The sequence below is a fragment of the Lampetra planeri genome, chromosome 8 (genome assembly GCF_965212315.1).
Source record: "Lampetra planeri chromosome 8, kcLamPlan1.2.h2, whole genome shotgun sequence".
NCBI classification, from domain to species: domain Eukaryota; kingdom Metazoa; phylum Chordata; class Hyperoartia; order Petromyzontiformes; family Petromyzontidae; genus Lampetra; species Lampetra planeri.
Genome location: NC_136114.1, coordinates 12005609 through 12021735, shown reverse-complemented (window position 1 = coordinate 12021735; position 16127 = coordinate 12005609). Strand labels below are relative to the sequence as shown.

At 52.9% G+C, this 16127-nt stretch overlaps 1 protein-coding gene across 5 annotated transcripts in view; it reads left to right on the top strand.

The window, feature by feature from the left end:
• MYBPC1 (myosin binding protein C1) overlaps positions 1–16127 on the top strand; it is an 87693-nt gene that overhangs the window by 51053 nt on the left and 20513 nt on the right. For all 5 annotated transcript variants that reach the window (XM_078597048.1, XM_078597047.1, XM_078597046.1 and 2 more), the window contains 7 exons: positions 6371–6505; positions 7377–7547; positions 7927–8015; positions 8687–8882; positions 10672–10811; positions 12812–12971; positions 14675–14811. In XM_078597048.1, coding sequence (XP_078453174.1) covers positions 6371–6505; positions 7377–7547; positions 7927–8015; positions 8687–8882; positions 10672–10811; positions 12812–12971; positions 14675–14811 — 1028 coding nt within the window. The remainder of the gene's footprint in view (positions 1–6370; positions 6506–7376; positions 7548–7926; positions 8016–8686; positions 8883–10671; positions 10812–12811; positions 12972–14674; positions 14812–16127) is intronic.

Genomic DNA, 16127 nt, shown 5'->3' with positions numbered 1-16127 from the left:
ATATGGCTACATGACCTCACGATGACCCCTATCCATCGAGCGGCTCTTACGTCGCGTATGCGTCCCCTAGATTGGTGCGCGCACGACTCGATTCTTTGGATGGCGAGCGCAATGATGCACCACTGTGTTTAGGTCGATGACTCCTCACGTAGCCAGCTGCGTGCCTGCGAACGATTACTCGCGGGCATTTTATTGGCGGTAGCGGCACAGCAGCGGGACGAAATACCACGTTGACGCATGCATCACCGCCCCTGCTTCAACGCTGACCTGGGTTACGTGGAGTTCATTTAAATACGGGAGCAGACAGATTCAGAAATTGTCTTAACGGCACCATGTGTGTATTTGTATGTTTATAATATATTTGCCGTCGTTGCTGCGAACATTTTTATTTCATTTCCGTCCGGTATTTGCTTCACAAGTTAGGCAGTTCTGTACGTTAAAAACTTGTTTCATTTTTTTTAAATATTTTTTTTTTATATATAGATGGGCAGACAGGATGGATCACAGGCCTTAGATGCTGAGCCGGCAACGATAAGATCACGGGTATCAGATCCATTGTCCACCCGTTACCATTAGTCACTCACTAGTAATGTCCACCTGCCAGCATTGTCCACCCGTTGCCATTGGTCACTCACTAGTAATGTCCACCCACCAGCATTGTCCACCTGTTACCATTGGTCGCTCAATAGCAATGTCCACCCACCAGCATTGTCCACCTGTTACCATTAGTCACTCACTAGTATTGTCCACCCATCAGCATTGTCCACCTATTATCATTGGTCACTCACTAGCAATGTCCACCCACCAGCATTGTCCACCTGTTACCATTGGTCACTCTCTAGAAATGTCCACCCACCAGCATTGTCCACCTATTACCATTGGTCACTCCCTAGCAATGTCCACCCACCAGCATTGTCCACCTGTTACCATTGGTCACTCTCTAGAAATGTCCACCCACCATCATTGTCCACCTATTACCATTGGTCACTCTCTAGTAATGGTCCCGAGTTTGCCCGTCGAGGAGTTGCCATCGAATGTGGGGAGGGACAATTATGTTCATTAGTGGGGGGCGGGGAGGAGGAGCAGAGGGGGGGGGGGGCACGAGCCCCCCCCCCCCCCCCCCCCCCGGGGCTGCTGTGGCTGCACTTTGCGGGTGTCACTCCTCGGCCTCCGGAACGAGGGTTGTGAGAGCGGCCGCATTCTTGACGAGGATCGCTTTCGGAGAGAGCAGCGGCCAGCTATGTGGCGACAAATACCCGCGGTGAGCGGCGTGGGGGGGGGTCATAGGGGAGTGAGCGGCGTGGGGGGGGGGGTGAGCGGCCTGGGGGGGTGAGCGGCGTGAGGGGGGGGGGGTGAGCGGCGTGGGGGGGGGGGGTGAGTGGCGTGGGGGGGGGTGTCATGGGGGGGGTGAGTGTCATGTGAAGGTGAGTGTCACGGGAGGTGCGGGTGAGTGTCATGGGGGTGGGGGTGAGTGTCATGGGGGGGTGAGTGTCATGGGGGGGTGAGTGTCATGGGGGGGTGAGTGCCATGGGGAGGTGAGTGTCATGGGGGTGGGGGTGAGTGTCATGGGGGTGGGGGTGAGTGTCATGGGGGGGTGAGTGTCATGGGGGGGTGAGTGTCATGGGGGGGTGAGTGTCATGTGGAGGTGAGTGTCATGGGGGGTGGGGTTGAGTGTCATGGGGGGTGGGGTTGAGTGTCATGGGGGGTGCGGGTGAGTGTCATGGGGAGGGTGGGGGTGAGTGTCATGGGGGGGTGAGTGAGTGTCATGGGGGGTGGGGGTGAGTGTCATGGGCGAAGAAGGCGGAGACGTCAGCGACCAGCTAGGTGGAAGGTGAGGTGGTGTTCAATTGCGGATGTTTTGAGGAGTGGGGGGTGGGTGGGTGAGTATGTTGGTGAGTGGTTGGGTGAGTGAAGGAGTATTTTGACTGGCTGCGTCGTTCGAGGAGTGAGAGGCTGAATGAGTGAGTGGTTGAATGGGTCGGTGGTTGGGTTACAGCCGTTGAATGTGTGAATGGTTTGGTTTGCGGTTGTATCACTGCATATCCATCATTCGGTGACTGTGTACTTGGATACGTGTTTGCCTGGATGCGTGAAGTATTTGAGTGAGTGAGTGATGATTGGGTGACGTTGGCGGTGATGATGCTATTCGTGATGGTCCGAATAAATATTCTGGTGATGGTGAGAGGTGACGGTGGGGGTTGATGATGATGATTCTGGTGATGGGAGGGTGGTGGGGTGATGGGAGGGTGATGTTGACGATGCCGCTTCGTGATGATGGTGGGAGTGTCTAAGACTCCCCCAGCCCTCGTCTCTCTCCTCGCCTCTATAAATACGGGGGGACACTCGTCCCTGTGGGCGTCTCCCGCATCTCCTCGGCACCTCCAGCCGCCACAAACCTAGCCCACCACCCTAGCCCACAACCCTAGCCCACCACCCTAGCCCACCCACCGCCTCGCTCGCCATGGTGAAGCAGACGGCCCCGGCAGACAGCGACGCGACACCGCTGCCCGGCACCGCATCGCCGACGGTGGAGGGCGGACAGAGCGCGCTGGATGTGCCGACCCAAGGGAACGGAGAGGTGGCGCCTGCGTTGGTCGTTGTGGTGGAGTGTAGCGTCGTCAACGGCACGAGCAATGGAGGAGGAGGTGGAGACGGCGGTGGCGATGATGGTGGTGATGATGGAGACGATCTGAAGGTGTCTGACGGCGGTGGCGACTCCCTTGCCGATGGAATCGACGGCTCCAGTGGGCCGACGACGCCGCTCCGAGCGAAACGTAGGGGGGGGGGAGAGAGAAAGAAAGTGAGAGAGTTTTGGAGATGTGTGTGGCAGTCGCCCGATGCGCCGCGCTACGAACCCGGCGACCCGGGTTGGATTCCCGCTCACGGCCAACGCCGAACCGGTGCCGATTTTTTTTTTTTCTGAACCGGTACCTGGGTCTCCCCTAGGTCGACTCGGCCTCAAACGAGTAGGGAGGCGAAAGGCGGCCGGGCGTGGTGCTGGCCACACCAGTGCGTGTGAACCATATCTGTCAACCCCATAGGGGTTAAACACTTATTGTTGTACAGGGGAATTGAGTTTTCCAGGTCCATACGGCGCACAGCCGTTTCAATACGGGCAGAAAAAAATGTGTTTTGTCTGTTTTGTTTGTGTTTCTCCCTCGTGCTGGGACTTTGTGGGATGAACGTTGAGATTATTAGGGGCACGGAGTGACCAGTAATGTCTGAATTGGTCTGTAATAAGTTGGGGCACTGATAAGGGGTTGACAGGGATGCTATTCCTACACAGTATCTGTGTCTCTCTGTCTTTTGTCTCTGTCTATCCGTGCCTGTGTTTGTGTTTCTCCAGTAAACATGTTTACGAGTAGCTTTTAATTAAACTAATTAATCTGCTACGTTGGCAACGGTGGATAATTAGCAGCAGCAACAACAACGCATTTGCCAATAGCACTTCTTCAAAACACTAAAATAACACCGCATTAAATAAGAAAAGTACCGTACCTAATGTTTCTTAATGCGTACTAATATTTCCTATTATATATTGACATTGCCGCTTGTGTACTGCGAGTACCCGTTATATATTCAGCGCTGACACTTTAAAATACACTTTTAAATATCGTACATCCCTCCAGTGACGTCACTGGGGCGCTCCTCGCTTGATCCTAAAAGTATATATTTTTCAATATCTCATTTACAAAGCTTCAAACTCGTGTCGGACAATCCTGGGGTGTTGTCCACAATTAAATCTATGATGATGCTAGTTACAATAACAACGTACCTCCAATTAGCACTGTTGGCTACGTACGGTCCGAAATAAGTTCAACGTACATATGTACGGTACAAGGCCGTAATTAGAAGATATTATAATATTCAAATATGCTTCAAAATGTTCCCCCCAATATATTGCAAAAAACAAATTTGCTATGCTATGTAAATAAAAAGAAAAATTTGCTAAACCTTGGCCACAATATCAATGCATAGATTTCTGTTTATATGATTGTGGTTATGGCTGTACTTTATTAATCCCTAATCTCTCCCATGACATACAATGAAACAAGAAATGGTAAAAAAGTAAAAACAGTGCAATATATTACAATACACTATTAGACATTATTGTTAAACATGAATACAAAGTCCATCCCGTGTGTTGGTGAATTTGAAAATATTTTAGGCAGGAAATTCGTTTTCAAATTTAGATATTTTTCTGGGTTGGGACCCCCAGACACCCTGGAAAATTTGGTCCCCCCCAATGTTGACTCCATGGCTAAGGCCTTGGTACGGTATATTTAAGTACCCAGGAGAGAAAACAAAAACCCTCGCCGGCGTCTCAAAGGAGAGACGGCTTCGAGGTGGGTTGCTCGCTCGCCCCATCGCTTTGCTTCGCTGCGCTGGGACGTTTGGCCAAATTCCGCTCGTTAGAGTTTCCATTTTCTTGGTTCTTTCGGTAAAGTCACGTAGAAGGGAAGTAATAAAATAATAAAAATAAAACATAATAAAATATTTTATTATGTTTTATTTAAAGCTTTCGTGACTGCAGGGATTCATCTTCTTGGTTCTTTCGGTAAAGTCACGTAGAAGGGAAGTAATAAAATAATAAAAATAAAACATAATAAAATATTTTATTATGTTTTATTTAAAGCTTTCGTGACTGCAGGGATTCATCTTCTTGGTTCTTTCGGTAAAGTCACACAGAAGGGAAATAATAAAAGATGAATCCCTGCAGTCACGAAAGCTTTAAATCGAAATTTAGAGTTTCCATTCTTGTTGGGGACGGGCAAACTGCTAGCGAACCCTGAGATGCAAAGACAAATATCCCACCCCACCCCTCGTCTAGCCGTGCGACAGATTGTTTGGGGGCGAGTGCTGTTAGCGGGCACCTATTGAGTACCGCGCCAGGTACTCATTTCTAATTTAAGGCCGAGTCAACCTAGGGGAGCCCCCCCCTCCCCCCCCCAGGACCGGCTCAAACATCCGTGAGCGGAGAATCGATCTTGTGTGGCCCCGGGGTTCCGTGGCGCGGCTGCAGGCACCGCACAGATGGATTCAAAAATCCCCTGCTGTGTTCCCAAGCAAAGGCGGTGGCGTCGGCTCGGCTATCTGTACGGCTGGAGGGTGTTCCGCTCGAGCCGTGGGTGGTGGTTGGTGGTGGTGTTGGGGTTGGTGGTTGGGTCAAGAATGTTGACTGCGATTGTCGTGAATGCCAAACTGACAGCGGGGAGCTTGGAGAGGGGGGAAGAAGAAGCAGTGCCCGATGAAGCGAGTGCGGGGCCTGTAGCATATGTGCAGCAGCAGCAGTGAGATCGATTCGCGCACGTGGTGGTGATGGGCTGGTTGAAACCATCACGGTTGAAGATGCTGACGTGTGTATAATGGAATAGCAAGGTGCACTGTGAAGGATAATAACGACAACCTTGCTGTCCATGTTGGTATTTAGTTATTTTCTCATCTCTACGTTATATGTTGACAATTGTGACTGGATGGTGATGGCATTGAGGTTAATCGTTATTCTACTTCAAACTGTGGACAGCCTGATGATGCTAGTTGTAATTACTGGTGAAACGTCGTACTCTGATTGCAAATGTTGTGGATTTGCTCTCCACCACACCGGTGTTGCTGTACTAGTTACGAATTGGCACGTTCTGTTTACGTGACAACCCTTACTAGTTGGCTGTGTCAGGTGGTGGCGGGTTTAACGACACATTTATATTTACGCGTTCTAACCCAAAAACAAACCTACATTATAGACAATGGTATACATAGATGATGATGGCTGAGAGATGATTATAGTGATTTGGATTTTTTTGTAGCTGCCGATGGATTCATGAGATAACAATGGAGATGTGGATGATAATGATGCTGATGATCATCACGTGGCAGGCAAATCACGTATTTTTCAGATCTGGAATTTACCCAATCTGTTGCCCAACCAAGTTCAGCGTGGCCTTTTTGTATGTGCGGTCATTGGTAACCAGGCTGAGACCATCATCTCTTGAGAACACATTTTAATCACAGCTAAGTTCATGTGAGGCTATGGGTCTCCGCGGAAGTCTACTGGTCTCTATACAGGTCTGTGGGTCTCTGCATAGGTCATTGGTGACAGGGCCACGACCATCAACTCGCGACTAGACATCTGTGAAAAAAGCTTCATAGCTCATCAGATTCGTGCAGTCTAAATATTCTGATTCCGCTACACTAGGGAACCTGATTTAACCACGGGCGGCTGAAACCCAGATTCCTTCCCAGGATCTCATCGGTGTTGGCTCCGTGCACCTGAACCCGAAGCTACCCAGCCAACTCTCTGTGAAGCATCCATGACATCCACCTTGTCTCCCCCTCCTCTGCACCACCACCTCCCCCCACCCCTCTCCTTTAGCCCCCACGGGGGAGCCCACGAACGTGAGTGTGGAGGACGTCACCGACACCACCGTGACGCTCAAGTGGCGCGCGCCGGAGCGCATCGGCGCCGCGGGGCTCGACGGATATCGCATCGAGTACCGCAAGGAAGGCAGTGAGCGACACTCGTGTAGTCGCGAGCCATCACCTCTCCTCCCTGTCACCTCTCCTCCCCATCACTCTCCTCCCCAGAGCCTCTCCTCCCCAGAGCCTCTGCTTCCCATCGCCGCCCCTCCCCTTCACCTCTCCTCCCTATGACCTCTCCTCCCCTTCACTCTCCTTCCCGTCACTTCTCCTCCCCAGCAACACTTTCCGTCGATGCCCCCAGTTGGTCAGTGGGAGGCCTCTCAATCTTCTCTTGATGGCCCCTGCAGTCTGGAACTCTTCCAGCCGTCCGTGCTGTCGACTCCCCCTCCCCCTGTTAGAGTCCATGCTTCAGACCTTCCTCGTCTCTGCCTGTGACTCACTGCCCCTCTCTCTATAAAACAAATATTCTTCACTACTCCCGTACAGCAACCTTGAGATGTGGTTGCATTTAGACCGGCGCTGGTAGCTATATCACGCATGTGAGCCAGCACATTGGAGACGAGGGGTTGGTGGGTCACACACATATCGTGAACTCCCTGCCCAAGGGCATTGAGGTCGTCATCTCCTGGCGTGCCTGGGTATGGGATTCAGCATTACCTCTCTCACCACACCACGTTAAAACGCACTCACTATTGATGTCGGCCCAACATCCCAATAGAGGACCACAGAACATGGGCAATTGTTGGCAGCGCCCGGTTCTGGCTGCGCTTGCCTTCCCGCTCTGTCTGTGATTTCCGCCGCGCCTCCGTATCTCATTTCCGATGGGAGACTGGCTACGGCATCGGCAGCAACAACGAAACCAACAACAACAGCAACAGCTACGCATGTGCGATGCTAAACGCTGGGTGGGGGTGTGCTGGGACCTCTGTCCTTTTGTGCCGGGCGGCTCGCCGACGCAGCGGAGGAGTGGGTGGTGGCGAACCCGGACCACCTGACAGAACGCACGGGCTACACGGTGAAGGGGCTGCCCATGGGCGAGAAGCTGAACTTCCGCGTGACTGCATGGAACGCCGCCGGCCCCAGCAAGCCCGGCCTCACCAACCAGGCGGTCATCGTGCGCGAGGTCGTGGGTGAGTGGCCGGGAGGTGGCGGCGGCGCAGCCAACCGCGAGACACGACGGGCACTCGGGACGGTGTCAATATCTGTTAGGTCACGACCACAAACACCGAGCTTGTTGATGGGCATTCGCGACCAATGTTATCCGTAATGAAGTGTGTTTGTCTGTTGGGTTAGGTCGCGTAAATGCGAATGTGTCGTTAAACCCGCCACCACCCGTCAAATATAACTTACGTGACTACATTAACCCCCCCCCTCCACTCTGGTCTTCGCACCTGATAGGCCTACAGTGATGACATCACCTTTACTCTCCTATCACCAGCGACACGTCACAGTACTCGAATTGTGAATGTTGTGGGTTTGCTATCCAACACACACCGTTGTGCCTTGCAGAGCGGCCCAAAATCCAGATGCCCCGTAACCTACGTCAGGTGTACATCAAGCGCGTGGGAGAGACCATCAATGTCCTCATTCCTTTCCTGGTGAGCGGCGCGTTCCACGACGGTGGCGCGCTGGTGGCGGTCCGCTCGGTCGCGTCGTCGCGGGCAATGCAAGCGGCGGTCAGAATGGGGATCTTTGTTTTGGACGGGAGGAGGAATCCGATGGGCTGTGAAGCTCTTTTTCACCGATGTCCGGTCTTCCTCTTCATAACTTGAGCCGGCTCTGAGCCTGGCCCCGGCTGTGTTCAGGATGTCCACGAGCTGAGCCTGAGTCGAGCCATGGCTGAGCTGCTCATGCGTCTTAACTGAGCGGCTCAAGCCTGACATGAGCTTCTTGTGAATCTTTCTCCTTTACGGCTGATGTAGATGCAGAGCCTCGTGAGTAGCGGGGCGTATCGCCGTGATGTCTTCGTGTTTGAGGATCAGGCATTACGTCGTTTTACGTTGCACGGTCTGTTCTGGATGACCACAGTCGCACATTGGAGAGTTTTTTTTATTTTCCATTTGCGCATCCGCATCTGCCATGGCTTGTGCAATGGATACGGTTGTAAAGTCGACCATGAGCTTCACGAAAGATTAAAACCAGGAATCTTCTGCACTGGGTCTTTCACAAGGTGTCCAGTAGGGGTGGGTCAGAAGGTTACAACGATGCCACAGAGGTCACACCGCCTGTCCCCCCCCCCCCCGTCTCCTATCCTCCGGCCCCGCGGTAGGGTAAGCCCAAGCCAAAGGCGACGTGGAAGAAGGACGGCGAGCCGGTGGACATCAAGCACGTGAGCGTGCGCAACAGCGACACGGACAGCATCCTCTTCATCCGCAAGTGCACGCGCGCTGACTCGGGCAAGTATGAGCTCAGCGTGCAGATCGACAACCTCGAGGACAAGGCCATCCTCGAGCTCCAGGTCATCGGTGAGTTCGGGGCTCGCGGTGCCGGCATCTCATTTTCTCTCCCCGCTCTCTCTCCCCGCTGTCTCTTTTTTTGTTTTGTTACGATCAGTGGAAACAAGAAGATGCTCGGTGTAGTTGGCACTTTGCTTCGTTCATCATTTCGTATTTTATTTTTTTACTTTGCTTCATGTAAACCCCCACCTCTCGCTCACTCTCTCGGTCACTCTCTCGCTCTCTCTCTCTCGCTCTCTCTCTCCTCATTCTCTGTCTGTTCTTTTTTTTTACGATCAGTGGAAACGAGAAGATGCTCGGTGTCGTCGGCACTTTGCTTCGTTCATCATTTCGTTTTTACTTTGCTTTACGTAAACGCTCACTCTCTCGCTCACTCTCTCGCTCACTCTCTCGCTCACTCTCTCGCTCACTCTCTCGCTCACTCTCTCGCTCACTCTCTCGCTCACTCTCTCGCTCACTCTCTCAGCTCTCCTTCTCCGCTCTCTCTCGGCTTTTTCAAAGGAAGCCCGGTAGGATGTTTATTTTAAATGCGTCGGGTTTTGCAACTAATGGTCCGATCCGTAGTTGATTTTCATATTTTAGTGGGGGGACGGGGGGGGAGGGGATCGGTGGGGGGTTAGGCAACCACGAAGTGATCCGGCCAATTCTTGTTGTCGGGGATGCTTGGCGCAGTTTGAAGCGAGGCATCATAACGGATCTCTACATTTCTGTCGCGAGAATTGCTCTCTAACTTACCGGTGAGTTGAAACGGTCGTAATTGCTCAACCCGATCTATTAATGCTTTGATATTTGCAATTGCCTTTGGTCTGTTTGCCTTTTGGCATTTTCTGGTCTAACACGAGGGAGACAAGGCTATGAAGGAGGCTGTCTCTGGTGTAGCACAATCAGTTCCAATGACAATGCTTACATTATGATCAAAGCACGTTTGCATGTTTTACCACAAGCGTGTGTGGTTAATGCAGACGTAATGCCTTTTGCAATAGGTGTCTATTTGGTGTTGAACATCTTAACGCCAAACAAATGGTGAAGAGTGGGTACCCCACAAACATTTGGCCAGATCCGTTAACGTGGCCTAACCCAAACGTCTGTTATGAATCGCGGACGCTTGTCGTTACGTGGGAGAAATATTGCAAACGTCTGTCCGTCGGTTCTGTGTCTGCATGTCCGTTCTTCTGGACGACGATTGCGTGCTTTAACACACAACTACGATAACCCCCGAAAACGAGGGCGTCTGTGACCTATTTTCCACGGGCCAGAAATGGCCCTCTTGCAAGGTGTAACCAGGCCCACGGGCCGTCAACTCGGCCAGACGACTCGAGATGTTAACGACCTCGCCTGGAATGTATGTTCTCCCCCTGGCCCCGTAGATTTTTGTCCGGGTCCTCCGGTTCCCCCCGCCCCCCTCCGCATTTGGGAACATGTGCTGAGAGTATTTGGCTGCAGTAAATTTCCACATGATAAGCCACTTCGATGAACTGTCGTTTGTGATAGCCAGGTCGCTTCTGAAAAACGGCGATCACAGCTCGGTGAGCCTTACCTGGTTTTAATTAAAAAAAATTAGTTTTTAATTTCTCACCGAAAATGTCCCCGGTCGCATTTTGCAGATGAGAGTAAGCTGCGGCATGTGGCCAGTTGCCGCAGCCATACCATCTTGGGACTTAACGAGGCCTTTCTGGGATAAATAATGGATTTTTTTGCTGCTATTATTATTACGTTACAAAAACTCGGTAAAGCAATCGATGTAATTTGATCATTGGACAGCCCATCTCTAACCTCCAACCGACTCGCTCGCTCACAGAAAAGCCCGGTCCGCCGCTCGCCATGAAGATCCTGGACATCTGGGGCTTCAACGTGAACCTGGAGTGGAAGCTGCCCACCGACAACGGCAACTCGGAGATCACCGGCTACACGGTGCAGAAGGCCGACAAGAAGACGATGGTAAGGACCAATCTGAGGCCTCTGTCGTCACCAGAGGCCCCCGGGACGACGTGGCATGATTTTTTGAAAACTCGTTTCTTTAGAACTGATTTTTTTTTTAGTTTGTTATCCCCCCCCACCCCGCCCCGCACCTCCGACTTAGCACGATTGGCTACGTACGGTGCGAAAGAAGTTGAACGTACATATGTACGTAGAGAAAATTAAATAAATGCTTAACAATACTTACCTGCTCATTGCCGCCAATATTATAAGCTGGATATGTCCTCCTCCTTCCCTCACCCTCCTTTTCCTACAGCCTCTTCCCCCCACTTCTCCATTCCCCAAACCCCCAATCACCAGCCCACCGGCCGCCGCTGGTCATCGTCATGATCGTCCGTGTTCACTTTGAAGAAGGCCCATTTACCCAAACACGTTGCCTATTCGTCAGTAACACCGTGGCCTTGCAAAGCCACGGTGTTACTGACGAATGTGTTGAGGTTTCATAATCCATCGCTGTCCATGCTGGGAATGTATTCGTTCGGCTCGGTTGCTGAAGAAACCAACTCCTACTGCAGCATGTAGAACAACCATCTTCACTCACCTGCTTCCGTCCCTCCTTTAAAACAACCCCCCATCTCCTCTCCCTGCTACTGCTACTCCCTGCCCCTGCCCCCAGCTATTACCAGGCCTATCCCTACTCATTTCACTACCACTACCCCTATCATCACCCCTACCCCAATCCCTTTCACTACCACAACCCCTATCACTACCCCTACCACTACCCCTATCATTGCCCCTACCCCAATCCTTTTCACTACCCCAACCTCTATCACTAACACAGTCCTTATCACTACCCCAACCCCTATCACTACCCCAACCCCCATCACTAACCACGACTGCTGCTCCCTGTCCTGGCCCCCCTGCTATGACCAGGTCTACTCCAACCCCTCCTTCACCACTCCCACCTGTTCTCGCCTCACTGTCACCACAACTACACCACCACCACCACCACCATTAACGACAACCATCATATCACGCGCAATTGTATAATTGTTGTAAAGCGCCTCGGAATAAGGGCGCTGATATGAATCTATGTAAGATGAGAATAATCTCTCTGCAAGAAGAGTTGCATTTCCCGGTCCGCCCTTGCCAATCGGCGCACTGCCGGCTTTCCGCCAAATCCTGACGCGGGACAGTTAACCGCGTCTCTATCGGGACGCAGCCTCATCCGGACGCCACGTTCCGGCCTTTCTCTTGCCAAGAGGGGGCCTCAGTGCGGGCAGTTGGTTTCGTCGGTGTGGCTTTCAGGATCATCGCTAGCTTTGGAAATCTACGCATCAGATGTATTTATACCCACGCACACATACACACAATGACAAATACCCGCCCCCCCTTCCCCCGTATAGCATGGTAGACCGTTGCGACAAGTGCTGTTTGCGAACATCTATCTCAATATTCTTAGGTTTTTTCGGTAAAGTCACGTAGGTAAAAAATTTAAATTAATAAACGTAAAATAAAAATAAAAATCACGACGTTTCGGAGGCAACACAAGCTGACTGTTCCACCTGAAGACGGAAGCTTGTGTTGCCTCCGAAACGTCGTGATTTTTTATTTTTATTTTACGTTTATTAATTTACATTTTTTACCTACGTGACTTTACCGAATAAACCTAAGAATATGAATCCTTGCAGTCACGAAAGCTTCAAATCTAGAATCTATCTCAATGCTTAAAAGCTACCCATATAAGTAACATCGCCCCCTGACTGCAAAAACATGGCAGGTCCCTCCTGAAAAATAGTCTTGAGACTCGGTGAAGCTCTGCTGGGTGACGGGCGTCCTATATAAAGAACCACAATAAACAACAGAGGGGAAAAACAAAGGAAGGGATTTGAATCTGGACTTGACCTGGAGGCAGGAAGTCGACAGCACGGATGGCTGGGGGGAGGAAGTTCCAGGCCACGGGGTCGGCTGGGGAGAAGGAGCGAAGGTTGACTCAGGGCTTTCGGCGTCGGCGTCCGCAGGAGTGGTTCACCATGGTGGAGCACTACCGACGGACGAGCTACACGGCCTCCGACCTCATCATGGGCAACGACTACTTCTTCCGCGTCTTCGCCGAGAACATGTGCGGCCTGAGCGAAGAGGCTGGCAACACCAAGAACAGCGCCTACATCCAGAAGACCGGTGGGCATGCACGCAAACACGCACACGAAAGATAAAGATCTCCCCGTATCGCCTTTAGCGGGCTGTTGGGGAAAGCGCTTTGGGCGAGCACCTATGAAGGCCGCAACTGCGTCGAGCCCAGGCCGCCTCTGTCTCGACCCGGTATACAGGAGGCCATGGGTTCGATCCCGAACCCGGGGACGCCTGCACATTTGGAGTTTGCATGCATTCTTCGTGGTCACGTGGATTTTTCTCCGGTTTTATCCCACCACGTTTAGGAACATGCACTGAGAGTATTTGGCTGCTAGACATTTCCACGTGATAAGCCACTTCGTTGGGCTATTATTTGTGGCCAGGTTGTATCTGCAAACGAGTTATATAGCTCAGTAGTGGGCCTTACCTGGTAAAATAAAAAGTTTAGTTTAGTTTTCAGGTTTGCACCTCACCACATTCACAGTTTCAAATGTTAATTTATCCTGGAGAAATCCGATGAACTACGAGGCTCTTTTTCACAGATGTTCAATTTATCGAGGCATGCGCAGTCGTACCGTTGGCACTTATTATTATTATTATCATCATTCGTATAATTGTTCCATTAGCCCCCTGAGTCACTCGGACACGTTAATAGCCATACGACAAGACGGGAGGCTCCCATTTGCCAATCGGCCAGTGTCGCCCGCAGAAGTTTGGGTTGACAGCGCCACGTGGCGTCTGCGGGGTCCCGGTAACGGGAGATGGAGGAATTCGCTGTTGCTTTTCAAATTCTTTCGGACCGCGGCTTCGCGCGACGAACCTGTCCGCGCCGGCGCAACGGATCGCGACAGATGCGGCGGCGCGGGAGATCGGATTCGGCGGATCCGATGCTGCCGCCGCCGCCGCCGCCGCATTCCTCCGCCGTTCGTTTTCAAAGAGACGCGCAACTTTCCCTCGAAATGAATTCACGTCCAAGTTAAGAGCGGAGACGCACGTGTGGCAATCGTTTCGAACGAGCTTATCATTTTTTTAAATCGTTCTAAATCGGCAGCAAGGCGCGCAAAGGTTGAGGGCATTTTGCAAAATGGAATATAGGCCTTTGTTTTTATTTGGCCCGTTTCTAAAACTACTCCAAACCGGCTCTCTCGTCCGCCTCTTTATTCCATCTGTTTTGATTCCCGTTTCCACCCGCGACAGCCGTCCTCGGCTCGCGCCTTCTGTCCTTTCCACTTGTGTCCCCCCTCAGTCAGACGACCTGTCTCATTGAGACGCTGCATGAACCTAAAGTGGTGCCGTACTCCCTGCACGAGTCAATTGACGGCAATTCTGCCGCTTGTGGCGGATGTTCGAAGTTCAAACCCCTCCGCTGCCCAATCCCTGTCCGGCTGCCCTGGTTAATGCCGTTAGCGGTGCGTCGTGCGTAAAGACACCGCGTACGCTTCGCAGTGCACGCCAGAGATGCCGTGCGTGACGTCGTTCGAGAGCGAGCAGGTGGACGTGCGCGCCCACTCCGCTGCCCACGCTTTCCACATCTGATCGATTATCTGCAAATCACTTAATTGAGGAAAAACGCGCACGTACAGTGCCCACCCCGCAGGGCCGGTGGCGGCGGGGGATTTTGCCCCGGGGGAGACTACCGCAGGCGGGGTGCTACTGCGTGGGTGTCAGAGCGCCGGCGCTAACGGCGATGGCCCACACGTGCGTGCGTGTGTGCGTGCGCGTGCGGTGCGATCGTCCTCGCCGTCGGACAGGCTCGACGTACAAGCGGCCGCCCTACCAGGAGCACGACTTCATGGAGGCGCCCAAGTTCACGCACCCCCTCGTCGACCTCGTCGCCGTCGCCGGCTACAACGCCACGCTCAGCTGCTGCATCCGCGGGAACCCGCGGGTACGACGCGAGTCGGGGGCGCGGGTTTTGTGGGTGGACACGGGGACACTGGCGAGGGCGCGGCGATGGCATTGCGTTGTGGCCGAAACGTCGTGAGAATTGTATTTTATTATGTTAAATTTGTATTCTTTTATTATTTCCCTTCTACGTGACTTTACCGAAAGAACCAAGAAGATGAATCCCTGCAGTCACGAAAGCTTTAAATCGAAAGATGGCAGTTTGGCAACCCACAGGGCGCAAGTGTGCCGAGTGGCCCTACAATTCGATGGGTGGCCGCTGATATGTTGAGATGAAGTGGGGGGTGGCGGGGGAGGGGGATGTCCACCGGTGGAGATGGGGGGGGGGGGGCGACGAGATCCGATCGGGGGGGAAAGTACACGTACATTAGAGGGACGTCGTGCCGACCGTGAACCGATGTGGAGTGCGCAGCTTGGGCGAGGCACACGGTTGCTCGTAGGGGCAATGTGCCGCTGGTCGAGACTCATTATGGAGCGGCAGCCAAAGGAGGGGGGATGAGCGTGCCCGAGATCGGCTCGTGTGCAGGAGGAGCTGGACGGATTGTCACATCGCAAGCCCGTGAGGGATGAGCGTGCCCGAGATCGGCTCGTGTGCAGGAGGAGCTGGACGGATTGTCACATCGCTAGCCTGTGAGGGATGGCTACAACTTTGGGAGGCTTTCATCCAGCAGTGGACAGATCTTGGGTGAATGTGTAATCCGTTGGTTGTGTCGCTCTCGATATGGCTGGCTGTCCGAGTTTCCGGCTTTAACAACTGAACCATTGGAATCTTAAAGCTGACATAGTCTGGCTTTAGTGAGTCGTGGATGGGTGGGCAGGCGGGTGCATGGGTGGCTGGGTGGGTAGGTGGGTGCATGGGCAGGTGGGAGTATGTGTGGGTGGATGAGTGTGTGGGTGGATGCGTGGGTGGGTGGATGCGTGGGTGGGTGGGTGGCGAGCGAGTGTGTGGGTGGATGCGTGGGTGGATGGGTGGGTTCGTGGGTGCATGGGCAGTTGTGGGTGGGTGGATGCATGGGTGGGTGGGTGGCGAGCGAGTGGGTGGATGCGTGGGTGGGTGGGTTCGTGGGTGCATGGGCAGGTGGAGGTGGGGGCACGCATGGATGAGTGTGGGTGGCGGGTGAGTGGGTGGGTGCGTGCGTGCGTGGGAGGGAGTTCACGTGGATGACGCAGACTGGCACCGCCGCGGAGGGCGGAGGAGGGCGTGGGAGAGGGTAAAGGAGCCGGAGCTCAAGAAGGAAACTTTCGTCGTATCTGATGGCCGTGGAGACGGGCGCAGCCCGGGGGCTTGCATCGTCTTTC